This window comes from Toxotes jaculatrix, chromosome 8, assembly GCF_017976425.1.
Source record: "Toxotes jaculatrix isolate fToxJac2 chromosome 8, fToxJac2.pri, whole genome shotgun sequence".
Taxonomy (NCBI): Eukaryota; Metazoa; Chordata; class Actinopteri; family Toxotidae; genus Toxotes; species Toxotes jaculatrix.
Genome location: NC_054401.1, coordinates 13,114,969 through 13,126,172, shown reverse-complemented (window position 1 = coordinate 13,126,172; position 11,204 = coordinate 13,114,969). Strand labels below are relative to the sequence as shown.

At 42.8% G+C, this 11,204-nt stretch overlaps 1 protein-coding gene across 1 annotated transcript; it reads left to right on the top strand.

The window, feature by feature from the left end:
* Nucleotides 1-684: 684 nt before the first annotated feature.
* On the top strand, nt 685-9,858 carry nradd (neurotrophin receptor associated death domain). Its single transcript, XM_041043576.1, has 6 exons — nt 685-1,111; nt 5,240-5,372; nt 5,562-5,915; nt 6,877-7,102; nt 7,232-7,374; nt 8,132-9,858. The coding sequence occupies exons 1-6, from the start codon at nt 1,073-1,075 to the stop codon at nt 8,443-8,445; spliced, it is 1,209 nt and encodes a 402-aa protein (XP_040899510.1). The 5' UTR covers nt 685-1,072; the 3' UTR covers nt 8,446-9,858.
* The last annotated feature ends 1,346 nt before the right edge of the window (nt 9,859-11,204 follow it).

Sequence of the window (11,204 nt, the reverse complement as noted above, 5' to 3'; positions counted from 1 at the left end):
AGTATTTGAGTCTGTGGCTCCTCCAACAGGACACCTCGAGGTCATGAACATTTCTTCTTACCGGGCTGAGTTTCTTTGTATATTTTGCATTGGTGTAGAGAAAATTCAGATATTTTAAAACTTCTTATATGTTTTGTATGTTAAGTTGTCTTTTGTTGGACAACTGGAAACTATAGCTAAGATATTAATGTAGTGAGATAAAGAAAAAGTGCAATGCTTTCCTCTGAGTTGTAGAGTGGAGGACAACTAAGTGCAAGTTCTTCAGATTTGTACGAGTATAGTACTTATGTGAATGCAGCCTGCTTGTGGTTAACCATCCACCACTGGCATTCTGTCAGTGATTGTTTAATTCATATTTATTTATCTATTTAACAATAAACACTTCTCCACGTTACTGCTCAATAACATTTCCATGCATATAGTAAATTCATTTTTGCATCAAAGGTGAGCAGATTGATGTGGATATATCGATCAATTGACTACATAACCACACACACACTCACGCGCACACACACGCACGCACTAACAGTGTCAGACTTTATTACAGCACACTATTGTCCCCCAACGCCGCGTCGCAGGGGTGCAGCCAATCACGAGGCTCCTTTGAAAGCTGAGTAGATGGGAGGAGAAAAAGCCCAGGAGAGCTCGCGGGAGCTTTTTCCTACCTCATCTGTTGCGAAGCTGCAGGAGAGCAGGCAGCCCGTGCATCCTGCGAGCTGGAACAGAAGAAACTTTGTGTTAACTTTCGCAGAATCAGCAGGGAATGTACTGAAAGAAACGAGTGCGTCTGCTGCTCTGAGCCGTTACTGTGGAGAATCTGCGGATTTATAGTCTGCGTTTTACACCGCGCGTAAAATCATACTGGATCATGACCGAACTGTCCTGTCTGCTTAACTAACACGTTTTTTTAAAGAGAAGTTGGTGGGGTTTTTTGGGGGGGTTAGCATTAGATAAATAGAAGTTAGCAATTTTTGAGGACTGCAGACTGAAAAAGAAAAAAAGTTGTGTCAGAGATTCTGAGACATACCGATCTGTCCGCTGGAAGTCAAGGAGGATTTTGGAGACTGAAGACATGAGACTGTTTGTCCTCTGCGCGCTTCTGCTGTTAAGAGTAAGCAACAGTTAATTAATGTTTTACTTAAATGATGCCGCATATTTTGATGACTCAAAATCCTTTATGATCCCTTTATCATTATAACAGCACAACAGCAGCCTTTGTAAATTTAAGCCACTGAGTTAGATTTTTTACACTGTTGTTCCCTAAGGAAATATGTTTTACACCACAGAGCCATATTTGATAAGGGTTGTGTCACACGGCCCTTGTTAGTGAATATGCTTGTTGTCAATCTGTAGCTGTCAAAAATAGTGTGAAGAGTGAGAGGACACATCTGATTAAAGCTCATCGTGTCTTTCTCATAAAGTCTCTGATGACTAAACTAGAATGAAATTAAACTATTCCTCATTTTTCTGCGGAACTGCTTATTTCTCCAAGACACATTCTGGACTGTGGCCTAACCTACTCTACATGAACTCACATGCTGTTGCAGACCTCCACAGTCACAACACATCCCTGCAAATATGTGGCGATTCTTTGTTTTTGTGAGTACAACTCAAACTGGGAAGTCAGTTTTCATATTTCTACTTACATATTTTCACATCATCACCATCTGCTGCAGCAGCAAGAATGAGCCAAACCACTGGGAACATCAGACAAGAACAAAACACAGGAGCACACAATTAACCAAGATTATGCACGAACTCAGTAATAAATGATGTATTTTATGGAGAAATTATAGTTTCAGTGGCGTTTGATAGCATATCATTAAGCTGGGATCAGTAGGAAAGAAAGCCCCTGCCTCCACAGTTGCAGACAATAATTTGACATTCATCTAGCTCAACAAGCCCATTGGGCTTGTAGTCCTGTCTGGACATGCTCGTCAAGAGTCAAAGCACTTCTGTTAGATCAAAGTATTTAGATAAACCTTCAGCTCTTAGAAAGATGTGTATCTCTCTCCTATTAGAAGGGTATGATATCAACAGGATTTCTTTGTGAAATCTGAGATGCTGTTTCTCATCTGCTTTGCTTAAAATGATTCTCTTGTTACTCATTGGATGGTTTGGTGCAGAAGCTGAGTGTATCTTACAGTATTACTGAGCGCACTCTTCGTGATTTTCTACTGTTAAATCTGTTTTCTAAGGCTCATGCTGACTGTAATTTACTGTATGTGTTGCCACATTTGTTGCTTGCGGTGGTCCCTGGTGAAAAAGTGGCCTAGCTTGCAGTGTTGCTGGGGTCTGGATATCCGGAGCAAAGCAATTATCATCATTTTCTCCCAGTTTGTGGTGTATATGTGTGTGTGTGAGTTGGGGTGGGGGAGTGTGTTTGGGGGGGTTATTTTGTTACCACAGTCATTTGAATTTCCATAGAGCACTTAAGCAGATTTCTTTGGGGGGCAGTCTTTAGGGTCATTTTGAAATTTGAACCATTTCAGCTATTTGGTTACAGTTGAAAATCAGTAGTTTAATAGTTAACAGTCACTTGGTGCTGATTTAGGGTTGCAGCGTCCCTGTGTAGCTTTCTTCTTGAAAAAAGAGAAATGCTTGTCCTTTAATTTGTCTCTTATCCTCCCTGTATACTAATGACAGTGATCAGTGCAGATGGGATGTGCAGTTTAGTCAACTTTCCCTCAGCTAAGGCGGTTTCTTCTCAGTGGCCCCTGTCTGTTGCCGTCACAGCCGCATTGCGAAGGCTCATGGGTCAGTGTCTTCGCAGGGAAAGAGAGAGAGAGAGACCATCCTTTTGTGTGTTTATTTTTCACGCAGATTAGATTAACTGTGGAAACTCCAGCCTGGGCTCTTCAAATGTGGTCTCACTTCAGAGGGGCACAGAAAGTGTTTTAGGCACAGAGGAGGCTGCAATGAAGTGTTTGTATGTGTGTGTGTGTGTCTGTGTGTGTGTGTGATCCGCGATGACTGAGTGACTCCGGCAGCCGTGGAGTTGAGACCCCCACTGAAACCAGTTCTCCTCGGTGGTCTGTCTGAACTCACTGGGGAATCCCTTCAGATTGCAGCTTTTTACCTAAATGGAAAAAGCAACTGCAGCCCATGTCCATTCAGATCTTATGTCCACTAGGCGACAGATACAACTGAATGCTATTTGGAGCGTACACAGCAAATTAATCTTTTGCTTGAAAATTAAACATGACAATTAAATGTATTAAATTTGTCTTCTGATGTCACAAAAAATGAAAAACAAAGCATGGAATTTCATTTTCATCTGCTGCTGTTGCAAATATGTGGAAAGACTCGCACATACACACATTTTTAGCTACGTATCTTAAGATTTTATCTATATTTTTTTTTTGTAAGGCAGCATTAGTACAGTATCTTTTTGTATGAAATGAAAAGGAGTTATACCTCACTCTCTCTAATTATTTAGTTTGCATTAATAAAATGATTCAGGTTCTTAGTTCATTACAGTATTATGTGTAATGAACAGTAACTGGATATTAAAATATCTATCACACTGATACAAACATTGAGTGGCAACCATATATAGTACTTTTTTACATGTATACAGCAGATAATGACTTAGTCATTCCTCTACTGAGTAGATCACTGTTCTCTCCCGTCTCCAGTGGGGCATGGACTAAATATTTCATTGTACACTGGGCGGTGGGTAAAGTGCCAAACCTTTGGCAGTTCCTGCTCTGAGCTTAGTTGGCCCTCCAAGCAGGCTTACAGAGCTCCACGAGCCCGGGCTCACACCAGGCACTGTAAAACGACAGAAATCTAAGCTGGAGGTAAAAATAAAGCAGAGCCACTGTCACCAAATATTTATCAAAGTATGGCTTGAAGGCTAAAAGGTTAGCTAGCGTTAGCAGAGGGGCTCCATCCGTCACATGGACAGGACCAATCTGTGTTACCACAATGCTTTTCTGCTCCAAGTTATTATGGTCCAGGCTTTGGTCACAGTCTGCCAACTCCAAACATCCTGCTGGTTACTGCCTCTGGGTTCTGTGGCTGGTGTTTCAGATATCATCAGGCTCCTCCGTAAGCGTCACCGTAAAACTGGGTGTTGTTTTTGGAACGAGGCGAGCCCCGTTTCAAAGCTGTTCCTCCTGTAGTATCAGCATGGAACATTTCAGTGTTTTGCGACTGGTGGCATGGCTCGCTCTGTGTGTGTGTTTCTGGTGGGCTTTTTGTTGGAGGCTCTACAGGTTCACACACGTTGCCTGTGTTTCTTGGCAGACTTCAGAGAGAAAGAGAGACATCACTGGGTTGTTTAGCTGTTACTTTTCCCCTTTGCAGGAGGTTAGTTGTTAGACATCTGTTTGCTCTTGTCAGCCCCTGGGCAGAATAGGGCAATCTCCCTTAAATGTGTGCATGTTTAAGATGCCGTTGTTCAGAGCCTGGAGAAGGGGGAGTTAGTGAAATACTGACCTTCATAGACACACCTGCAGGGCTTGGGGACTTCAAAGGCCCCCTCTCACCCAAACAGACACTCACATGCTGGGCAGCCTTGGTTAACTGACACCCTCGCCTGGGGCGGGAACCGTCTCCTTTGTACACCTCCCCCTGTTAAGAAATTAACGCACATACGTTGTATTCACACACTCACAGTTACGCATTGTCATTCACACTGATTTGGAATAAGTGGGAGGGCAGAATCTCTTTTTTTTACCTCTTCCTTCCTCCTTTTTCTGAGTGTTTTCCTTCACCCCATTTTTGTCTTATTCTTTCCACTGGTCTAAAGCCATCTGATTAAAGCCAGCCACTCCTATCAGGCACCAGCCCTGCTGCACAAGCCGTTAGGAATGTTTGATCTATCCCTCATGTCACAACTCAAGCTGGGCTCTCCATTACCCACTTGCAGATAAGGACTCTGAGCACTTTAAGGGTGAAAACTGAGGCAGAAAGAAAGATAAAAAAAAGGCCATGTTCTGTTCACCCAGTTCCCTGCTTCTTTAATTGCACAGGAGTGGGATGTGTGTGATTTCCTTTCCCACATATGATGTAAGTCAGAAAACTCCCTGGACAAAGAAAAACTTCCTCTCTTATTGTCTTTTTTTGGTAACTACTGCCTGAGACATTGAATATGAATCATGTAACTGCTGTGTAAACAGGGCGGACCCAGAATGGCCAAAAACATAAGATGGTATATGTTTTGTTCTTTCAAATAAAAAAAAATATACAGTGGTGGTATTTTTTTTCTTACGATGTCATTTATTTACTGCAGGTTACTCTTGGAGATGCCTGTGCCAGTAACCAGTTCACCGACTCGGGGCAGTGTTGTAGTCTGTGTCCTGCTGGCTTCGAAGTAGAGGCACAATGTGGGAAAGAAGATACCAAGTGTGCACCGTGCCCACCGGGTAAGCAATTATAATCTAATGTTACTGCACCAGTATAGAATATGTTTCACCTGCCTTATCATCATCTCTGTCATCTGTCCAAGAGGGTTGGAAGAGTTTAGATGGCACTAATTCTCATCATTGCCACTGATATTTGTGGGAAAAAAAAGTTTATTTAGACTGACACAGATTTTGTACTCCGTTTCCCAGGAACATATTCCTCATCTGAAGGCCTCGGCCGTTGCCTTCCCTGCTCCAAGTGCCCAGCTAGTGTCCCCACGGTGGCCGCTTGCTCTGCTCATCAAGACACACAATGTGAATGCGACAACGGCTTCTTCTTTTTTAACATCCATGGCCTGTGTGCACCGTGCTCCAAATGCAAACGTGGTGAGGGTGTAACCCGGGAGTGTGGCCTTCAGGGAAACACTCAGTGTCAAGTCTGTGGACCGGGAACATTTTCTGAGGAACACGCTAACACCAAACCCTGCCAGACCTGCACACGGTGCTCTGACAGCGAGGTGGAGATCCGACCTTGTATGCCCAACTCTGACACACTTTGCATGGGTGAGTTTGTCTTATTGTCAACAAATCCCATGGAAAGACCAAAGCAAAATGACTGGATGCTACCAACAGGTGTTCTCTGTTTTGCCAGACCTTGATATAGTTTATGTCTTTGTGCCATAGACATGATCATAACCACATAAATGAGCCACAATGTTTTCCTGGGTGACATGCTCCTGTATTATGATGCACATGGGCTTGGGGTTGAGTGCCACAGAGTGGGAAGGTAAATCAGAAAGTACTGTAAGACCGGTGATCTTGGTGTTTTAAGGAGATCTGCTGACAAGAAGAAAAATATGGAATAGGACCAGCCTTTAAAAATCCAATGCAGGGAACGGCAGTAATAGTGAAAGATAAAAAGATAAAAGAATGAGCTCAGGGGAAGAGGGTGGAGGGGGGAGTGTCTGTAAGAATACAAGGACATGTGGTCAACACCTGCATCCACACCTCATCTGAACACTCTGTAACACTCCGAGTCTGGAAACATGAGTAGTGAAAAAAGAGCCCACTTAAGTGCTGTAGTCCAATTGGTGTGAGCTTGACAGGTCTGTAGGTTAACTGACCCCAAGAACCTGAAGGTCAAGGGAGGCTGCTGACCCTGACAACTACTCTGCTTGCTCCCAAATGGCTACACTCACTCTCCAGGAGTAAGGTCATCTGTACACACTCTGGGAGCATGTGTCATGACCCTTTAATCCCTGAGAGGTCAGCAGAGTACCTTGTAGCGTTTGATCCTAAAATAGGCAGACCGCAGGAGGGAAGACAAGGCTGAAAACAGGGGCAATGAAAGGTTTCAAAACACCAGGGGACCGAGATGAATGGGGCTATCATTACATCAGGCGTACAGGCTTCTGTGGATTTATTTCTCACCCTAATTTATGCAGCCCAAATGTGTTTCTGATGTCCATATGTGCACATGCAACGTTACTGTACCTAACACGTCTCCAATTCTCAATCTTTACAGACAAGAAGCTGCACTTTATGTCTAGTCCCGCTGATACTGATGGGCCCCGTGACGCTCCTCGCTTCCCAGGTGTAGAGGCGGTGTCAGAGGAAGGGAAGGCCAGTCCTGCCCCTGGAACGCCCAAGTTTACCCCGCAGGATGAGGGTGGAAGCAACAACATTCTAGCTTACGTGTCTGTTCTGGCAGCCGTGGTGCTGGGTCTGCTTCTTTACGTGGCTTATAAATGGTGAGTCCTCACCAGGGTTGGGTCGTAGTCCTTAAATGGATGTAATAATGATTATATGATTGGCAGTGGGATGACAAATAGCTCACTGTGTGTAATTTAGCTGACATTGTTTTCCTGCGCTCTCCCCAGCTGGAGATCATGTAAACAGAAGAAGGCTCTCTCTAAGGCCCGTGCGGCCGAGCTGGGATCATCTCCAGAGGGTGAAAAGCTCCAAAGTGACAGTGGCGTTTTCCTCGACTCCCACAGCCTACAGGACAACCAGCCCAGCAAAGGTGCGGCAGAGACAGACTAGACTCTTTGAAATGTAACTAAATTAAGGTTTCTAAGGAAACATGCAACCCTTTGTTAACCTAATGTGCTGAAATGCACTCACATGCCTGCATTACTAGCTGAAAAGACACGGAAAATAAGATCAAAGGCGAATTTCAGCTATTACAGACTTTTCAGAAATAATTGTAAAGTCCTTGTTTGTACAGCTTCAAATGACTTTAAGGATTGTATTAGAAAAGATTAGAAAGATTAGATTATATTAGAGGAAAAATTAATTTTACCTCCCAGAGAGAGCACTGTTGTCCACTTTCTTTTAAAGGTACACTGTGAAGTATTTGACCACTAGTGGCCCTACTGAGCAGTGTTGTTGTGAACAGATCCCCTTAGTTTCTTATATCTCATGCATATGCACGAGGACACATTCCCTGCTGCTAGTTTCAGGCTGTTTCACCGATCGACTGATTACATAAGTTACAGTGATGCATCAAAAAACTTAAACTATCTTCTAGCCAGCAAAAATGAATGTAAACTCTGCAGGTTTCAAAATATTAAAAAAGTTGGCTTTGCAGATTTGTTAGTCCTCAAGGATAGACACAGTGGGTTTGGGTTAAGGAGTAATGGATATAAAGATCTATCATGCAACCCATCCTTTGTCATTAATAACATAATAACTATTATAATTATTATCTGGTTCTTATCTGGTTAGTTTGTGGCTGATAAAGCCAAACAGTGAGCTAATTTTGTTTGCCGTTTCCACAGGTACCAAGAGGGACAGCAAGCAGGACAATCGTCTGTATGTCAACCTACCCCCCAACAGACAGGAAGAGGTGGAGGGCCTCCTGGAAGAAGGAGGGGGCCGGGGGTGGAGGCAGCTGGGAGCAGCACTGGGCTATGAGCCTGAACAGCTAGACCTGTTTGGGCGAGGAGAGGCGCCTGCTCACACGCTCCTCTCTAACTGGGCCCAGAAAGAAGGCTCCACTCTGGGACTGCTGTGTTCAGCACTGGCCCGCATCGAGAGGCCTGACGTGGTAACGGCTCTTAACTGCCCCACGCAGGGTGTTTCTGTGGTCTGACAAGTTTTCAGCCGCACATGTGACAGCCACAGACTCAAGTGAAGAACTTGAAATGACAAAGGAGGCACTCTGATATCAACACCTGTCACTATTGGAGACTGCCACTGATGGTTCTTATTGCTTTGTTGGACACTTATAATTCTGTTTTTACTAAGAGAACAAGTATTCTAAAAACACTTTACTGCAGTTTATGTCACCATTTGATTTTACATGGATCAACCCACATGAAAGAATCTCCTGCGATTTGTCCGTTATCACTACAGAGCAAATCCCCAGTTACCAGGTGAAATGAACAGACTGAATATTCCACGTTGCATCCGCTCAATGCCAGCAAGCGTCAGCTCTTGTCAAGCCTCAATGGCTTGCAAATTGACACTATTGAATCCTGGTCAGATTGTTTTAGACCTACAGTGACCTCCACATACACTACAATAAGTACATTTACAAGTGGCAGGAAACAGAATAATGTGTTTACATGTGCTGCACGGGTGTGATTTTTCAAAAAACACTTTTTACACGTTATTTGGACAGTAATCAGATTTATTCTCTGCCCCATCTAAAGAAAATATTCCCTCCGCGTGCTATTGTAAACAAATACGTACAGCTTAGATCATCATGTTTCTAGTCTGGCAAGTCTTGTTTTATGAATCACAGCTTCAGCAACCACTTTGGTATTGCTGCTGATTTTTGCCAAAAGAAATGTTCCAACAACACTGCTTTCCAATACGATGTGACTTTCCCTATTTGGGCTTATTTCCATGCACATGTGCAGCCTTAAAGAAAAAAAGAGGAAAACTCCAAGAGACCCAAATAAGAGTTTACACAGCCAAGTGATCAGATTTCTCCAGCAGAAACTGAGGGTTAAATCCTCTTAACCATCCAGATGATGCTTGCAGTTGTTATTTTCTTTATAAGAACACTTTAACTAATGTGTAGATAGGAACTACTCAAATTAGTTGCCCTTTTCTTTTGTTTTTTCTTCTTTTTCTGCTGCAGCCACTAAGTAGCCTTGGTATTTATTTACACTGAGGACATATTATGCACCAGTGATCTGTCAAATCTCATCAGAAGATGTGAAAATGAAGCATAAATATAAAAACACCTTTCTTAGCTCTTCCGAATAATCTTCTATGATTGTAAATATCTTAAAAAATGATTTGTTTTGATAAATCACGGCTTAAAGTGAGACGACATATGAACTGTGAAGACAGAAGAAAAGGACTAGAAATTAATCTATTCTCCTCACATTCAAAATACCTGGCTCTATTTTTGTCAAGTTAATTTCTTGTATTATACATAGAAAAAGAACAACCCAAAGACACTGTTAACATCAATCCCCATGTCCATCTGGCTTCTGTATTTATTTCATCTCCATTTCAAGTCTAACTCTAAATAAAATCTATGAGAACTATGGACATCTGTGGTGCGGTAGTTACACTCTGTGATGGCCTCAGATTGTTTTTTTGTTTTTTGTTTTTTTAATGCCAGCTGTGTATGGTTTTCTGTATATATTTCCTAATGGTATGCCTCTGTGTTTTTGTAAGAGTTTTATTCATGTAATAAATAACTTTGATAAGTCAGTGTGCTTTTGTTGTAATAGGACTCAGGAATCTGCACAAGTGTAGCATCAGTTAGAAGGAGGTATGTGATTGTGGAGTAGCTCAGTTAAATTGAAAAAACAGGATTACAATTTAAAAAAACAAACAACCCCTAAACATGTTTTAAGAGTGGAAACACTGAAACAGCTAAAAGTGACGGCTAAATGCGAGTTAAAATTAATGGATAAAGGGTTATATCTGAAAGTGATGGATGAATGGCAAAATAACATCAGCCACAGGTAATGGCTCATAGACTGTATAAGACATGGACGTAGCACCCGTGACGTCACCCATTGGTTTCGGGGAGTCGTTTTTGTGACCAAACCATGGGCATTTGAGCTGCGCCATCTTGAATTTTAGTGGGAGTGTACTTTCCACATTTGGCGAAGAGGCGGTTACTCTACGGGTCAGCCGGGGTTAGCTGGCCGAGGACCCGGCCACTTAGCTCGGAGCAACCGAGCCTAAGGCTAATCAGCTAGGCCGTGTAACCGCGACACACAGCATACAACAGAGCCTGTCATTTAACTGTGAAACAATCATTATTATTTTATTTCATTTCATTTCATTTTCTACCGCTTAATCGCGGGGGAACTGGAGCCTATCCCAGCTGCTTATGGGCGAGAGGCGGGGTACACCCTGGACTGGTCGCCAGTCAATCGCAGGGCTGACACGCAAAGACAGACAACCACAGACGCACACATTCACACCTAGGGGCAATTTAGAGTAGCCAATTCACCTATCCCATGCATGTATTTTGGTATTGTGGGAGGAAGCCGGAGTACCCGGAGAGAACCCACGCAGGCACAGGGAGAACATGCAAACTCCACACAGAAGGGTCCAGACCTCACTTGCTGTGAGGCGACACTGCTAACCACTGCACCACCGTGCCGCCCCATTATTATTTCATATTAATAAAATATATTAAAAAGTTAAAACATTATTATTATTATTGTTGTTGTTATTGTTGTCATTATTATAAATGATATATATAATGAATGAACGATAAAAAATAATGATGATAATAATATATTAAAATGTTTATTAATATTTACCGGCTTTCGCCGCTGCCTCCAACCACTATCCACTTACAGTTACAGCAGCACACAAACAATAGCAGCCGCTCACTGACGGAGTTGCTCTGTCCATGCAATGTCGGACTTT

Bases quoted from the DNA above. Each gene is read 5' to 3' on its own strand.
- nradd (XM_041043576.1), top strand. From the start codon at position 1,073: ATGAGACTGTTTGTCCTCTGCGCGCTTCTGCTGTTAAGA. The intron at 5,373-5,561 runs GTAAGCAATTAT...TCCGTTTCCCAG, and splicing joins GTGTGCACCGTGCCCACCGG to GAACATATTCCTCATCTGAA. The intron at 5,916-6,876 runs GTGAGTTTGTCT...CAATCTTTACAG, and splicing joins CTCTGACACACTTTGCATGG to ACAAGAAGCTGCACTTTATG.